The sequence below is a fragment of the Lycorma delicatula genome, chromosome 6 (assembly GCF_047948215.1).
Source record: "Lycorma delicatula isolate Av1 chromosome 6, ASM4794821v1, whole genome shotgun sequence".
NCBI lineage: Eukaryota > Metazoa > Arthropoda > Insecta > Hemiptera > Fulgoridae > Lycorma > Lycorma delicatula.
This window is the reverse complement of record NC_134460.1, coordinates 130,925,480-130,942,019: the sequence shown is the minus strand read 5'-3', so window position 1 is coordinate 130,942,019 and position 16,540 is coordinate 130,925,480. Positions and strand designations below refer to the sequence as shown.

Below are 16,540 nucleotides of genomic sequence, written 5' to 3'. Positions count from 1 at the left end.
AACCCGGGACCTCCGGGTTAATTAATATATATAGTTTCAATTAACCACACGTCTCAGGAGTGGTCGGCTTGAGTCTATTCAAGACTACAAATTTACCGGTACATTTACACTTACACGCCAGACTGTGCAAAAATGCCTTGTAAAAAAAAATTTTTTTACAGATTAATACAAAAAGGAAAAGATACCGGTTCCTATATATGTTTAAATACTTCCGTGTGACATACTTAAAACAACTTCAAAAATATGTTAGGAGACGTTCTCCTCATCGTGATCAGAAACCGTTTTTTATTGTTTTAATATTTAAATGTTATTTTAATTTAAAAAAAGAAGAAAATAACGCGATCTCTGTGGTGGAATGTAGCGTCTCAGCCTTTCATCCGAAGGTCCTGGGTTCTAATCCCACTCAGGCACGGCATTTTTCATACGCTACAAATTTCCATTCTCATACAGCAATATGATCAAAGCAGTCGATGTTCTTCATCTCAAAAAAATAAGAAATAAAAAAGAAATAACTGACGGAATTATGGTCAAGTTATCTCCAGGAATGTAAGTTGTGCTGGGAGTTGAAGGTTTGGGTATCTTTTATATAGTCGAGATCTAAGGGAGTTAGTGATAGTGTTTAAAAGATTCTTTCAGTTTTTAAATCCACGAGGGAAGAATTAACTTAAAGGAAATGTAAATAATAAAGAATAATTTATGTTACTTGTTTAATTATCTGCTGCAAAGGATTCAGACCGGGAAAAATGCTTTTTAAATTTAGAAACTTATTTCATGATTATGGGGGCAAAAAAGATTATTTTTATAGGAGATTGTAGCTCCAAAGTAGCTACCGAGCAACATTGGCCAAAACAGATGGAAAATAAGGAAGAATTACATTTTCATCAGGAAGCATGTCAAGTTTGTCTGAAATTAATATAAAATGGTCGATGTGAAAGCGTAAGAAGCTCGCATTTACAAAGCTCGCGTTTGAAATTCAAAAATATCTTTATAACTAATTATTGCTGTATTACGGCAGATTTTTCATTTACTTTTAAGCAATTTACTGATGGATCCGAAATGTTTTTGGTCTACATATTATTAGAAGTAGCGGTGACAAGTCAGGATCACGATGGTAGAGATACAATTCAGCCGATTTTATGTAAATTAAAATGGGGAGGGATATAATTGGCAATTATCAAATGAGATTAGTCGGGTAATTTGGATGAATTTATCTCAGAGAATAAAATAATTATTAAACATTAAAAAAATTTTAACCTTCTCTCTATTTTAACATTTTGTTAAAATAACGAAATCTCCTAAAAATAATAATGAAATTAAATTTAAAAAAAGAATTAAATAAGATTTAGTTAATAAAAATTAAAAAAAAAAAAAAAAAACACTGGTTATAAACAATTAAATATAACTTAAAAGGAAATTAAATTAAATCATAGTTCGCAGTCTACAGCATGAATTCACATGCCTGCTTACTTGTAGCTTGGGTTTGCGTTATTATTCCTCGTACCCTTTCCGGTCCAGCAACAAATCCTCACCTTGTTTGTCAACTGAACTTTCTAAATTGTTTTTTTCTAAATGCTATACATCGTTATAAATCGAGTTAAGAACTTTGCGTGTTCAGGTGTTGTAAAACTAACCTGACTGCTGAATTCTAATGCCAAGTTTATAATCACTCCCAGAAAAGTAATAAAATATATTTATTTCATCATACAACACACACAATTGTATTTTGTTTCTCTTGAATAGTATTGTTATTTTATTTTATAGTATATACTGTCATAACAAATACACGGACTACCAGTACAATGTGCTTTTGCTGTGAATTCCATTTAGGAAACGTTTCTGATTACTCAGCATGAATTTCAAAAACAACCAGTGTTAATTACTATCATCCGTTTTATCAGTCTATGCTTTCAAATATTAATTTTGACGTTGCTTCATTAAAAAAGAATTTTTATACATAACAGAAGACAGATGGCAATGTAAAATCAGTACATATACCCACGAATATAGTGGCACTGACCCCGTAGGGGAAGACACCCTCCATGTGGCACTTTCGGTCGCCACGCCACCCCATCCCTTATAGACTTTACCGGAGGTCATCTTCAGAACCCCGGCAAAAGGCATCTCTCATCCTTGTATTTGCCTCAGTCAGGACACCACCGATGCGAATACCACATGTGATATTCCCATCGGTGTACTACCTAGAATTAATCAATAAAAATAAAATACATCTATGTCAAGTCTTTAACAAGACTGAGTGACATGAAGAAATGAGATTAAAAAGGCGACTGCCTACCCGATAAGTTAGAAGTTGAGTTCAACACGCAACCATAACATAACAAAAAACAAGAAATAAAAATAAAACTAAATAAACAAAACACTAAAAAAACATCAAACTTCATAACAAAAGAACAACAAAACCACGACACAGAGAAGACCAGACGGAACCCTAAATTCCCTCGGCAATCCGCTCTCTTACCAGGAACTCGCTGAAATTTTCAACGACTACCCGTTCGGCCCGGTTTTTCCAATTCCCAGGGAGGTGGAAAAGACCCTTGAACTAAGTTTGTGTCACTCTGAATTACTCAGGCTGTCTGAATTCAATAACTGGTACACATTACACAAAGAGCCATCTCCTAGAAAACTTAAACTACTGACCTTGGAAAAAACTATAAAAATACCGTTGATTAATGAAAATCAAGAACTAGTAAACAATTCATTCATAGATGGCGAAGCTAATTTTCATACGTTAGGTTTGGTTAATTAGTTTTAGTTTACAAATCTGCAACTAACGGTTTCCTACGTAAACAGTCGTTCTTCATATAAGGCTACTTTAAAATACCAAAGTTAATGTTCGTGTATGATCTCCACTTGAGGAATTATCGGGCATTATATCTTTACAATTCCGATTAGAAGAATGTAGTAATTAGAGAACGTCATGTTCATTTGTTAGATACCGTTTTATTTATTTAACTCAAATGTCATCCAGTATTTTTTAAAAGTTGGACTTACAGTCACACCATTTGAGTGTTCAAGATGTTCGTAGTTTTTTTTTCTACTTATATTACTTCCTGATATGGGAACATGATGTGATGGCCAGGCCATCTGACCTTTTAGCACGCATTTTCTTTTTATAGACGTTTATAAATTTAAATATTCAGTAGTTGAAATATTAAATCAAAATCAATTAGAAATTAATCGAATTCCTATGTAGATGTTACAGCAAAATCTGATCGGGTATTATTTTTATGAATTTACATATAGCGAACATAATTTAAATGCTTTTATTTATAAAGTTTGTTTATCTATTCAAAAATTAAATGATTGCAATAGGCTGTTAATTGTGTTTTTTGTTTTTTTGTTTTTTTAAATTACCCAGTTCACCGACACACCAGCATTACTAATTATAGGATAAATAATATAAAAATTAATAATTTTGAAATTTTATTAAATTAATGTCTTTTTTTTATTACAGGTAATTTTATATCGTAATTAAAAATAGTCATGTTAATCAATTTTTTTAAGCATATCAAGATTTTTAAGTAATAGATATCAAACAAAAAAAAACAATTTTTGGGATGGGGCCCCCTCCAGCAGAGTTTAAGAACAGATTTGCAAGAGCAAGTTTTGGAGAGTAAGAAGGCTAAGAAATATACAGTTGTTTATATTTCCAAATACTCATTAATAAAAATTCATTAACTAATTTTATATGAGTAGGTAAATCACCTATCAATTTCTGTCTCGTGTCTTTGTTTATTTCTCATTGTCTCTAATCACTGTTAAATAGAACATTTTGTTGTGTGCTGAACTAATGAGAACATATGAAGGAAACTTGACCTTGCTTACTTCATAACGGTAATGCTCATTAAGTTTTCATTAAATGTTTTCATTTGTTTATTTAAGAGTATTTCTATTGCCGCATGAGACGCTTAATTGCTGTAATGCTAGTGAATTGATAAATACAAGAAAGTTCATGTTTGCGTTTCACACATCTTTGAATAAAATAGTAATATTATTGTTGATTGTATGAATGTAATACTAATAGATATTATTTTGCTAAAATCATCGTTGCTATGTGAAAATATTTTCAAATAATGTCAAAAAAAAATTTTATAGTCCTTCAGATTGCATGTGTTATAATAAAAAATCAAAACTTCTGTATAACTAAAAACAATGAGAATCGAAATAAATAAATTAATAAAACGAACCGAATTTAGCAGCAAAAGGAGATTAAAAATTCTTCCCTTAATGAGTAGAAGTATATATACATGATATATCGCTTAAACAAAAAAGATTAATTAATGTAATGCTTTACTCGTCTTAATTCTCTTTCAATCTTATTTCTGCGTCAAACACACAAAACAGGCGAAGTATATAAAGGATAAGTAAACCAGGACCTAGCTTATCGATCCAGAGTATAAAAAAAGATATCATCAGGAATATGCTTTGGATACAGAACAGCGTCGTCCGATGCGGCTTATATAATCACAGGTACGCCTCCGATTGATCAGGGAAGGTGGACGACCTTCAAACTGATTTCGGAGATTAAACCGTGGCTGGAACGGAGATTCGGTGAAATACCTCATAAACTCACCCAGTTCCTGACTGATCACGGCTGTTTCAGGACGTAAGTATTCAGGTTCAGGCGCAGCGAGGATGAGCGGTACCCACACAGTAGCGCCCTTGATGACGAACACGTGATTTTCAGGTGTTTAAGTGGGCTGATTCGAGGGCGCCCCGTGCTGCGGTAACGGGCCTGGATCATGCTCGACTCTGCTGAAAAGTAAGACGCAGTCTCTGAGAAGGTTAAGAGAAGGATCATCTCCGGGAAGGAGGCGTAGGCGTAGAGGAAGAGTAGGATAGGACGACAGCCTACGGGAGTAGAGAGCGCACGTTCTTGTATCGACGCGGTTGTGCGTTCTCCGTTGAGACCTGCAAGAATTCTCTTACTCCCTGCTGCATATTTCTGTCAGGTGATTATGCCTACGGTGCATGCTTCTGTCAACCTACGGTGGTGAGGGGACGTTCGTTCGCAGCCTTTCGTAGCTGAGCGTTCGCCGTTGATCCTCGTGGATCTCCGCCATGCCGCGATCTCCTTTTACCGAGAGGGAGATTTTTTAGTCGGTGTGAGCCCGACACTGCCGTCTGTGCGGGCGGGCGTAGGCTGGCAGAGCTTTTCCCTCTGACGGAAAAAAAGAGCCTGGCTTACTCGTTCAATAGAATATAATTATAAAATAAGAGGAATTAAATATCCACATATTTTATAATTTTTAATTCTTAAAATGACTAATTGTTAGAGAAACCTGAAATACTAAATTTTTTTAAATATTTTTACATTATCTTCAAATCCAAATATTTTAGTCGAGAAAAGAATGTGATTCATGAAATAATACATTTTTAAAGGTTTTCTAAAAAAAAATATTCTTTAAAACCGTAATTACTTTTTTATTTACTACGTTACTTTATCTTTCGATAAATTTCTTTATATAGTCTAAACATATTGGTAACAACTGTTTTAAGCCTAGTGTGCTCCTAACGTAAATCAAAAACGTTCTCTTTTTTTCACATATCCACGAATACATAAATTTTAATTTTAATATTGTAAAAATTTAAATAACCCTGAATAAAACATAGAAATTATGGAAAGAAAATTATATTAATCATTTCAAGTAATCTCTTCTCCACCTTTCTGTATCGGTTATAAACTGTTTGGATTAAATAAAACTTCTCTGTATAACATTGATCGCAATATTAATTTTTTTTTCTTTTACCTCTTCTTTTTTTCCTCATTCGATCCGATTTTCTGATAACGTTTACTTCACTTTGTAAGAATTACTTGAACAACACTTTTGAAATGCAATAATAAGGTCGGGTAAGTGAAATTCTAATCCATAATCAGATGTTTACAGTTCACACAGTTGTTTTAACTTTTTTGGCTTTTATTTTATAAAGACCGAAGTTTAAATTATTTTTCAGCCAAGAAATAAACGCATTTTCAGTCACGGATTTCCTTTTACCTTCCTCATAAGTTCTAATAAACTTATAATAAAGTTCTATAAACTTATATGCCAAAAATTCCCCTGGTTTCTTTTTTTTTTAGAGATTTGTTATTGCATAAACATTTTATTTCCCTTTACCAATACATATTGCTAATGACAATTTCGGTAAACTTTATTTTTAAAGAACAAAGGTTAAACATTCCATTCAAAGTCACATGAGAAATAGGAAATATTTTTTTTAATAATCGGAAGAGAAAAATTGTCCAAACTCTGTTCTTATCCAGTATCAATTAAGCATAAAATGATGTTTAATATTAATTGTATATTTATTAGAAAAAGGATTATAATATATTTTTTATAGCCTTAAAAGATTTTATATATAATATTTGTATGCAGGATTAATCTATGGAATTTGGTTTCTTCGCGTCATTTCAATTCATAACCTAACTAGTGATGAATATCTTTTATCATACATTTTAATAAATAATAATTTGTTGGCTGCTCACGCGATAGGCTTATTAAATTTGTTATTAATTGTTTGAACCTTTACTCATTTTCTGATTAATTTTAAAATTACATCTCTGAATTAGATTATTAAGGAATAACATTATATATATATATATATATATAATAGCTGATAATACGTCAGCCACATTACATGAATAACTTATGACAGTGTTTTTTTTTTAAGAGGGCAAAAAACCTTCACGATGATTTTCATACTCACACACACCGAAAAAATTATACTGTTTTTATTTTCTTTAATGGGTATATATATTTTTACAGTTAAACTCATTATTGGCCTACCTTGCGTTCTTCCACGTGCTCCTTTTCTATAACCTACTATTAAATACAGTATTACCGAAAAGAGTCCTTTACATTTATTCTGATAACCTCAAATATATTATCTTTTTAGGTCATTAAGTTTGGCCTCTATGACCAGTTAAGATATAAAAATACTGTCACTACGATCGTAAACGGAAATAATTTAACATATTTTTACACTTGATATAAAGTGTAAAAATATGTATTTAAAACATGTTTTTCGGAAATATTTCCTTCGAAGGAGAATTTTTAATGGACTTCTAAAAGGTTGGAGGTTTTCAATTCGACCCGTATGTATTTTTTTATGTATACTTAAGCCTTACTCAATACTAAGTTCTCCGAATTCGATAATTATTATTGTTTCTTTTTTCGTGGAGGAAGTTTCTCCGGTAGCCCGTTTATTTCAGATCACATCAGAAAAGATATTTTTTTAATAAAAAACTACTTGGTCATGAGCACAATTGAACCTTTTTTTTTGTTATCATTACTGATATATTATAAATTATTTGGAAAGCTTAAGGTAAAGAGACATTGTGCTATATTTCCGGCCTAGGAATTACAAAATTTTCTTGTTATTTATATGTTGGAGATCACCAGCTCCGTTGATCCGGAAAGTTATCCCGGCAGTAGTTTAGTTACTGGTGAGCCTTCCAAGGCGGATCGGTTGGTTAGAAAGAGCCAGCCAGACTCTACAGAAGCCGCTGCTTCCCGCGTAGGAACGGGTTTAGAGTAGTTTTCTGCAAATAACGTCTGTTATCTATGATAGAGCTCGCTGATCTGTAGGTGGAAAACAACACAACCACCAGAGCTCAATGAATCACAAACTTTTAGCATCGTAAAACAATTCTTTTTCAGTTAAATATTTCATATATTTAAAAAATTAAATAATTTATGTCTTAATAAGTTAGATGATTTTCCCGTTATTAATCCATGATGACAAACACACAAAAAAAAAGGTCAAATCGTTTATTTGACATGTTATTTTTTGCGGGACACCAGGATAGTAAAAAAAATCATCGAAATAGATGCATTTGGTAAAACGAATTAAGAAGCTTCATTTTTAATTGAGGTTTGTATAAAAATTTTTTCCTATAATTGTGTAAAAATTTCTAAAGGTTGTAAGATATATTTTTGTATCTACTTATCATTAATTCCATTAAAATTTTAATGAACTCTTTACATTGCAGTAATGAGATATTGTTTTAAACTACTATTTTTTATTCAAAAATAACCAAAACTACTGATTACATTTATTAAATAATTACTTATTCTTTTAATAATAGATAAAAGTTTTCTGCGCACACTAAAATTGTGTCCAAAAATAAAGTATTTTTCAAATTGTATCTTAAACATATAAAAAATGGTCCAAAAATTAACAACTGTTGTTTTGAGAAATATAGTTATCAAATAAAAAGAGTGGGGTTTTTTTTACTAACTTCTTATGCAAAATTTTAGCAGCGTTTGAATTCGACTTAGACTGATTTATCATGTAAATAATCCTTACTCCAAATATTACTTCAATTACGAATACTAAGATTTTGTACTTCAAATCTTGCGTAATTTTTATAAAGATTTTTTTTAAATTAAGCATCTACATGTTTTGTAATTCTGGAGAGAATCATTTGAAAATTTTCTTTAATTCCTTTTTAGCGTTGAGAGTTGGAAAATTACAGGATAATTTTTTTTTTAAATCAGGAAAGTAATCTAATTCATAAATTCTTTTCACGGTTAATTTAAACAATAAATCAAATAAATTTTATTAATTACACAAGCCTGCTCATCATAAAGAGTGGGAGAAGAGGGCAAGTGGTTTCCAAAGACATGACCTACCTCATAAAAATTAATTAAATAAATAAAAATAAATTAATTTAAAAATGCACTATTATCGAAATTAGGCTAATTTTGCGGCAATTTTGTGTGAAAATAAAGGGGTCAATTACCCCCCCCCCCCCATGCAGCATCCTCTTCAGACCACTCAGCTGTTTACCTGTAACAATGTATAGTATAAACCAAAAGAAGTGAATAAATTATAATAATTTATTATAAAAAGCATTTTATCTATATAAGTGTATCACATTTTAGCAATTTTTCAACTTTTTACAAATTTTAAAATTTGCGATTTGCGAAATGTCCCGATGTGATGAAAAATATTTATGTTATTTTCGGATTCAGCGCTAAAAGATACATAAGAACCAATTATCAAAGCTAAAAAACACACCCATCGCAAGCTTATGTTGTAAAATAAAATCTAAACCAGTTAAAAAAATAATTAGATAATTATATTTTACTTACCGGCTCAACAGACATATAGAAAGTATGCTTTTTAGGATCAGGTTTCATACCGTCAATTTGATTTGTATAAATTGGATCTGCATTTAAAAAATGAGGAAAGGACATAAACGCCGGTACACCGTAACGGCATTTTGTTACATTTAATAAACCAGACGGTACACATTCTCCGTTGCAATAACATTCATTGCCAGCCACCTTTGTTCCGTTATCTAAGAGATCTGGATCTACCTCGTATCTATAAACTGGAATACCGCGTACTTCATCATCTTTTGCATAAAGTAGCGTCAGTGTCCTAAAAGTAAATTTAAAATATAATATACAAGTATTTAAATTTAAATAAGAATCTTTAATAGTTTAAAAAAAATTAATTAATAAAATTTTTGGTTTAAAAAGATACAAAAATCATTTCTCATATTTCAACTCATTGAAAAGATTGAAATTAATCATAAAATATAGACAGGAGATTTAGAAATAAAGGATGTTGTATGTGTTTCGAAAAAAATTGTAAGACAAACGGAAAAAGAGAAAGATTCAGAATAAGAAACTGATGAAAAATGACAGACCTAGAATAAGTCATTGATCGACTTGTGATGTAAAAAAACGAACCAAAAGTGAATAAATAAAATAAATTTGAAAATATAAATTTAAAACTGAATCAAGACTTTATGAAATAATAGATTTTCCTCTGGTCAGTCATAATTCTTTTCAATATCAAAGAATAGGTTTTGGACCTCGGTTGTATCAGTACAATTGCAAAAAACAAATTCTCATAATATAAATAAAAAAAGTATTATGTTACTATACAAATTAAATTGATACATCTTTACTCTAAAATGTAATATATGATCGAACTATTCATTTTTACAAAATCTAATTTTTTTCTCTATTTTACTATACTAAATTCCTTAACAGATAAAGTATCAATTTTTTATTTTATTTAAAAACTAAAATTTTTACTGACCGGCAAACATCAGCTGAAAAAAAACTAATAGTATCTTCTCTCGCTAAACCACGTGGAAAGAGGTCACCTGAAGAACCGTACACACCAGAACATTTTTCAGAAAAGAACTTCGTTCTATTCGAATAATTCCATTGTTTTAGAACACCAACTTCTTGTGGATTTTTTTCACCAGATATTATATTAAATATTCCATCTGAATGAGAATTATTTTTCTGAAACGTAATTTAAAAAAAAATTCATTAATTGTTGTAAAGTTGCATACATGAAATATCACATATATGTGATTATAGATCACGTACATGTCCACTTACAATTTACTAATGTAAAGAAATAAATGCTTTATTCTGATCGGTGTATAATAAATACATTACACGGATCACATCAGCAATTAGTAGTATACAAACCCGTGGAAAAAATAAAGGACTCAGCAATTGCCTGGGTGGATCAATGGAAACCATGCTAAAACCTTGCAGAGATATAAAATAAAGAATTAATTAGAAAGTAGAAGTAGTTCATATTGATAATTTAAAACATAAATAACAAGCGACCCATAAATCACTACCGGGGTTTGGACCAGTAATAATGTTTTGATTAATAATTTTTTTTTTTTGTTTTAGAAGTTGTGATCAGTAGTCTGAAAATTCAACACGGAAAAATTCATAACACCACAACGCACCAAAATCGTTCAGGTTTACTTTGAAAACAAACATTCAATGGTTAGAACGCAGCGAGCATATTGCAAACATTTTAACGTTAGAGTTACGCTCTAGGAATCAATGATTTGTCGCTTAATTGAACATTTCTATCAGTAGAGTCCAGTAACTGGCCTTCCACGTATCGGGAAATCACGGTCAGCTAGGATAGAGGCAAATATGGAATGTGATTAAGTGTCGAAGAAGAACTACAGACGTAGACCGGAGATGTGCTACTCAAATTCGTATCTTCGCACGTCGCTGTAACGCATTTTACACGGTTTTCCCGTGCAAGATTCAATTGGTACAAGAACAAAACATGCAGATTAACCGTACGGCGGAATTATTCATTCTGATTTCATAAATTGGTAAAAGAAGAAAAAGAGTTTATTCAACATCTGATTATGTTCGATGAGGCTCACCTTTACCTCAAAGTTTTCTAAACAATCAGAACTGTAGAATTTGGGGCATCGAAAATCCAAGAGTTATACAACCGTATGAACTGTATTCTCCCAAATGCACGGTTTGGTGTGGAATAACCTCTCTGGGCATTATTGGACCGTATTTCTTCGAAAGTGACAATGGTGATATGAAGGTCAATGGAGAACGATATTGGAAAATGCTTCAAAATTTCATAGACCTGCAGTGGAAAACAGATCTGGATTGTGGTTTTAGCAAGAAGGAGCCACTTGACATAAAGCTGAAGCCACAATGCAAATTTTATGGAATATTTTTGGCGAACGAATAATTTCCAGACCTGAAGTGGATTGGCAGTCATTTTCCTTATCTAAAGGACGCTAACTTCTTTTTACGGTAACATTTAAAAGAAACTGTGTTTGTGAACAAACGCCTGACAATTTCACAAGTTCAGAAAAATATTCGTTCTGAAATATCTTTCCGGCTCATACTTCACGACGGAACTGTAACAGTTAATTTTTTTTTGTTTGGAAAAATTTCTTATTTATCTGTGGTAATAATAAAGAAAACATCATGGAGATTACTTAACACTTTGAACGGAAAATTACATTTTTAAATATCCTCTAGTATCGCATAGACGAGCTCTTTCTACAGCATCTTCCATAACAGCTGTTAGTGTCTGTGGCTACAGTGCTCTAATTTCAGAACGAATATTTTCCTTGCATTATTATTTTACTAGTAACTATTATTATTCTATTTAAAAAATAAAAAGTATAACTACAAAATAAATAATTCAAAAGGCGTTAATGATTGTTCGAAGCATTTTTATATTGCTAGATTTTTATGAAAACAGGTAACAGATGCGTAATAAGGCCGTTTCTCATAAGAGGAAATATTCTATTGGGTAACACATAAACAGTTCTGTTATTTATATTGATAGAGATGGATATTATTGTTTTTTTTTACATAAATAAATATTATTTTTAACTAACGTGTACATTTGAAAGATTTACACAAATAAATAATTTAAAATTGTTTCATTTGCTAAATATTTGTTTTCATGGCTGATTTTTATGGGCACCAAACAACAAGCTGACAACTGATTTTTCTTGTCCTGAAAACTAGATTCCACTTTTGAGAAAGCCCCGAGAGATGGTATATATAAGAGATGAAAATATATGAAAGCATAATACATATTTAATAATGATTAGAGTTTTAGAGTATTAAGATTCTTAACGAAACAATCTTAACAAAGATTCTTAACAAAAATTGTACAATTTGATTTTGTAGCAAATAAAATTAATCTGATCGTTCGACCAGAACTTACCTAAAACTTTAGTCAGAAATTTTTCACTTTGAGCAATAGGTATCATTAAAAGGGTAAATAAATGCTTAAATAAATTTGGAAATTATCTTATTAAGCTGTCAATTTAAGTTTTAATTTTAATTTAAAAACCTTTTTTAAATATATCTTTATTGTTTTTAAAAAAAGAAGCTAAAATATTTTGTCTATTTTTAATTATTTTTATATTATCATTAGATGACAGAGAGGAGAATCGTTTAACTTACAAGGAAAAAATAAATCAGCAAGTCAAACCTCTCTCTCATTTTCTCTCTGGCTCTTCCCCTAACATTATCATCAGCCGAAAATGTTAGTTAAGCAGACTACATAACCTCTTATTTTATCATTTTAAATAGAATTATTTTCTTTAGTTCTATGTTTGTTTTCCACTGCTGATAAAAATTCTATAAAAAATTTTAATTTTCACATTTTTTAGCGCGTGATAAAATAACTTTTTACTGCTACGAAGAAAATATCATATTTATTAGAGGAAAGAAGGGACATGTATATTTTATTGTTTTACTTGTAATTTGACTTTTAAATAAAATAATGGGGCTCAACTTTACCCATTATTAAGTTTAGACATTAACTTATTGCGTTTTTAATAAGACATTAATGTTAGATAGTTTTCCATTGGAGGTTCCTATTTATCATATCGTATATACAAACTCGTACATAAATTATTTTTCCCTAACATATAAATTTTATTATTTTATTGATTTTTCTAATAAAAACAAAGCAATATTTAAGTATAACATTTATCTGGTTGGCATTTCCAAAATTATAATCATAAATTTAGAATGGTAAATAATAATTCGAAATAATTTAAAAAAATTTTCACCTAGCTTAAAATACAGTTGAAAGTTTAATACGTGACGTGATATTAAACAAAAAATTATCAAAATACCTTCAAGTACATAAAAAAATATAAACCTTGTCATGAACTTTGTTTATTGTTATCTCAACAACCTTAGTTCAAAAGAACTTCATTGCATTTTTTTAAGATTCCTTTTATCATCCTAAAAAATAATATGACTGGCATATAAATTATTAGTAAGTAATTTGATCTGTAAAATATTTTTTTAACATTCTAGTCAAAATCAATAAACATTAACAATTAATCGAAAAGAGGTTGAAATGTGTTGAATTGCATTTATCTATTCTGATATTACAATAATTATTCCTATATTTCTGAATGCAAAATAAATATATTTACATGAAACGTTAATTTTAGATTAATGCAAAGTTCATAAGTCAAGTTAAAAATGATTAATCCTTTTCATCATTCATAAAAATAGCCTAATTTCTCTTGTTAATTTGACTGACAGATCTAATTTCTTATTATATCTTTATTTGCTTTCTTGTTTTCAGTAACGAAAACAATAAAGCACAGGAACGTAAAATAACTAAACGAAACATCATAAAACAACAAACGATGCAACGAATAACAAAAAGAACAATAAAAAACGTGAAACGACACAGTGGGCATCCAAAGACAGAGCAAAAACAACATTTCTGTACTCTTACAGATCTCAACCTAACACCTCATATATAGTAACAGCTTTTTGTTTGACCTCCGGAATCACCGTTAGGTATTGCTTCAGAGAATGAGATGAATGATTTATAGCGTGTGTGAAAATGCCAGCCCTGATCGGGATTTGAACCCGGGAGCTCCGGATGAAAGGCCGAGACGCTACCACTCGCGCAACGGAGGCCGGCCCAGCTTAAATAAATAATAGCTTAAAATAAAAAACAGCTTAAAATAACAGCTTTAAATAAGAAATCATTTCGACAATAATTCGCTTAAATCACAACATTTACATTTTCATAAAAAATTAAAACTTAATGTTATGTATAAATACATATGTGATAATGAACGTGTATAGATTTCTCACCCCATAAAACCAACCAAATTTGTCATAAGGTGAACTATTTTGTCCTGGCATACTTTGGCCCACTGTCATAAGCGTATCAGAGTACCCTTCAAATAACAATTCTTTAATCGAATGAGTTACTGCTAAATCTTGTTTCGTAACTGAAAATGCAACTGATAAAAATTTTTGTGAAAAAATTCCTTTTTTTAAAACCTTATAAGCTCCTGCCTGTAACAAAGCATATTTAAAAAAATTAATATTATTTAATATAGCGCGCGCGCACACACACACACACACACATACGATATATATATATATATATAATATATATATATATTTCGGTATTTATATTAGCCCATCGACTAATAAATTGCAAACTTTTGGGTTATTGTTAATATCACCCGATATAAACATTACATTACCATTTTACAACCATTTATATTTATTTTATAAATATAATTTAACCAAACTTACCCTACGCTCGCTGACCTTAACTAATTAACACAATAGTGTTTTGAGTATTTAAACAATAAATTCAGTAATCATTGCCATTTCATTGCAGTTCAAATTCAATAAAACAAGTTAATAATTAGTCATGGTTATGACTAATAGCTAATGGTTATGACTAATTATCTAACTGTTTTTAATTATTGTAGTACTAATTATCATCGGTTTTTAATAGTTTTTACCAACTATTTTGTAATGAATAGAAAATGTGGTGGATCTGAAATTGATGTTTTTATTTGGAAGCTGAATTTTGTTTCTATAAATCCTAGAAGTTTGAAATTCGTTTGTAGAACCTTCCTTAAAAGATCTGTTAAGTTTCAATAGAATCGGTGGTGGAATGGGCGAGTGATATTAAATCAAAAGCGTATACCTCTTCGTGGAACACACGGTGTGTGTTGTGTGTGTGTATGTGTATGTGTATATATATATATATATATATATATATGTGTGTGTGTGTGTGTGTGTGTGTGTGTGTGTGTGTGTGTGTGTGTGTGTGTGTGTGTGTACTAATTTAATATTTTATTTTAAATTTATTTCGTTATTATCCCCTTCAATATACACAACGGTCTATGCGAATTTTCCATCGTTCGAAACAGTGCTGGAAGTCTTCTTCTGTGAGCTCTTTCTTGAAGCGTGCCGCTTTTTCTTTCACAGCTTCAACGGTCTGAAATTATGTTCTTTAATGCAGCTTTGACCTTGGGAACAGATAAAAGTCACATGGAGACAAGAAGGCTTCACACTGCACAGCTGTCGGTCGTATGAATTTGGCACATTTCTTCTTTAGCAACATTGTTTCGTTTTATAATAGCCACACCTCGTATTCTGCTTTAAATTAACAGAAATTAAAAACCGTTATTTTCCAAAAGTCTCTACCATCAGAGAAAAGTTTGAAACTTAACAGTGTCTTGTTTTTACTGGTCTTTTATTTTATCCTCACCCTCGCTAGTCCCCGGAGCACAATTATATACAAAAGTTTTGTTTTTTTTTTAATTTTGTGATGCTCCCACTAATTAAATTAAAATTTGTATGTTTTAATTTTTTTTGTAAGGACGTGTATTACGTTTTGGTAATCGACTCGATGGTTGGGGATCGTGGGATGGTCTCTATCATCTGTAGATCACTTCCCCAAGTGCTGAATAATGAACAGAGTCGACCGGTCTGTTTCTACGGGCTGACTGGGCGGATCGGACAGATTTAAAAGCGCACCATTGAGTATACGTGTAGGCGTGTAGGGAGGCAGCATTTTCTTTATTTGATGCGTCCGTCGTCAACTTTGATGCCGCAAAGCAAGAAGTGACCGGCGGAGCCACCAACCACCGTAGTGGTGGTCAAGGCGGAAGGGAGGTCCTATGCTGATCTCCTCCACTCCGTAAAGGGTGCAGTATCGCCGAGTGAAACCGGGGGTCCTCTCCGTACGGAAGGGCCAGCGGGAGGTTCTTCACCTCCGGGTGTGAGCCGATGGTGCGAACAGTTGAGCAGAGATATCGCCGAAAAAATGGAGGCCCTACTTGGAAAGGGTGGTAGAAGGGCCCACGTCCTTGTTAAGGATGTGGATGCTCTCACGACGCAGGGCGAGTTTCTCAGGGAACTCAATAAAATAACTGGTAAGTCGGTCAGTATAGATGTTTTATTAA

At 31.3% G+C, this 16,540-nt stretch overlaps 1 protein-coding gene across 2 annotated transcripts in view; it reads right to left on the bottom strand.

Moving 5' to 3' along the window:
• The window catches only part of LOC142326228 (protein peste-like), a 69,416-nt gene that overhangs the window by 4,682 nt on the left and 48,194 nt on the right, over positions 1 to 16,540 (bottom strand). For both annotated transcript variants that reach the window (XM_075368526.1, XM_075368527.1), the window contains 3 exons: positions 14,421 to 14,627; positions 10,075 to 10,286; positions 9,114 to 9,405 (listed from right to left, as the gene is read on the bottom strand). In XM_075368526.1, coding sequence (XP_075224641.1) covers positions 9,114 to 9,405; positions 10,075 to 10,286; positions 14,421 to 14,627 — 711 coding nt within the window. The remainder of the gene's footprint in view (positions 1 to 9,113; positions 9,406 to 10,074; positions 10,287 to 14,420; positions 14,628 to 16,540) is intronic.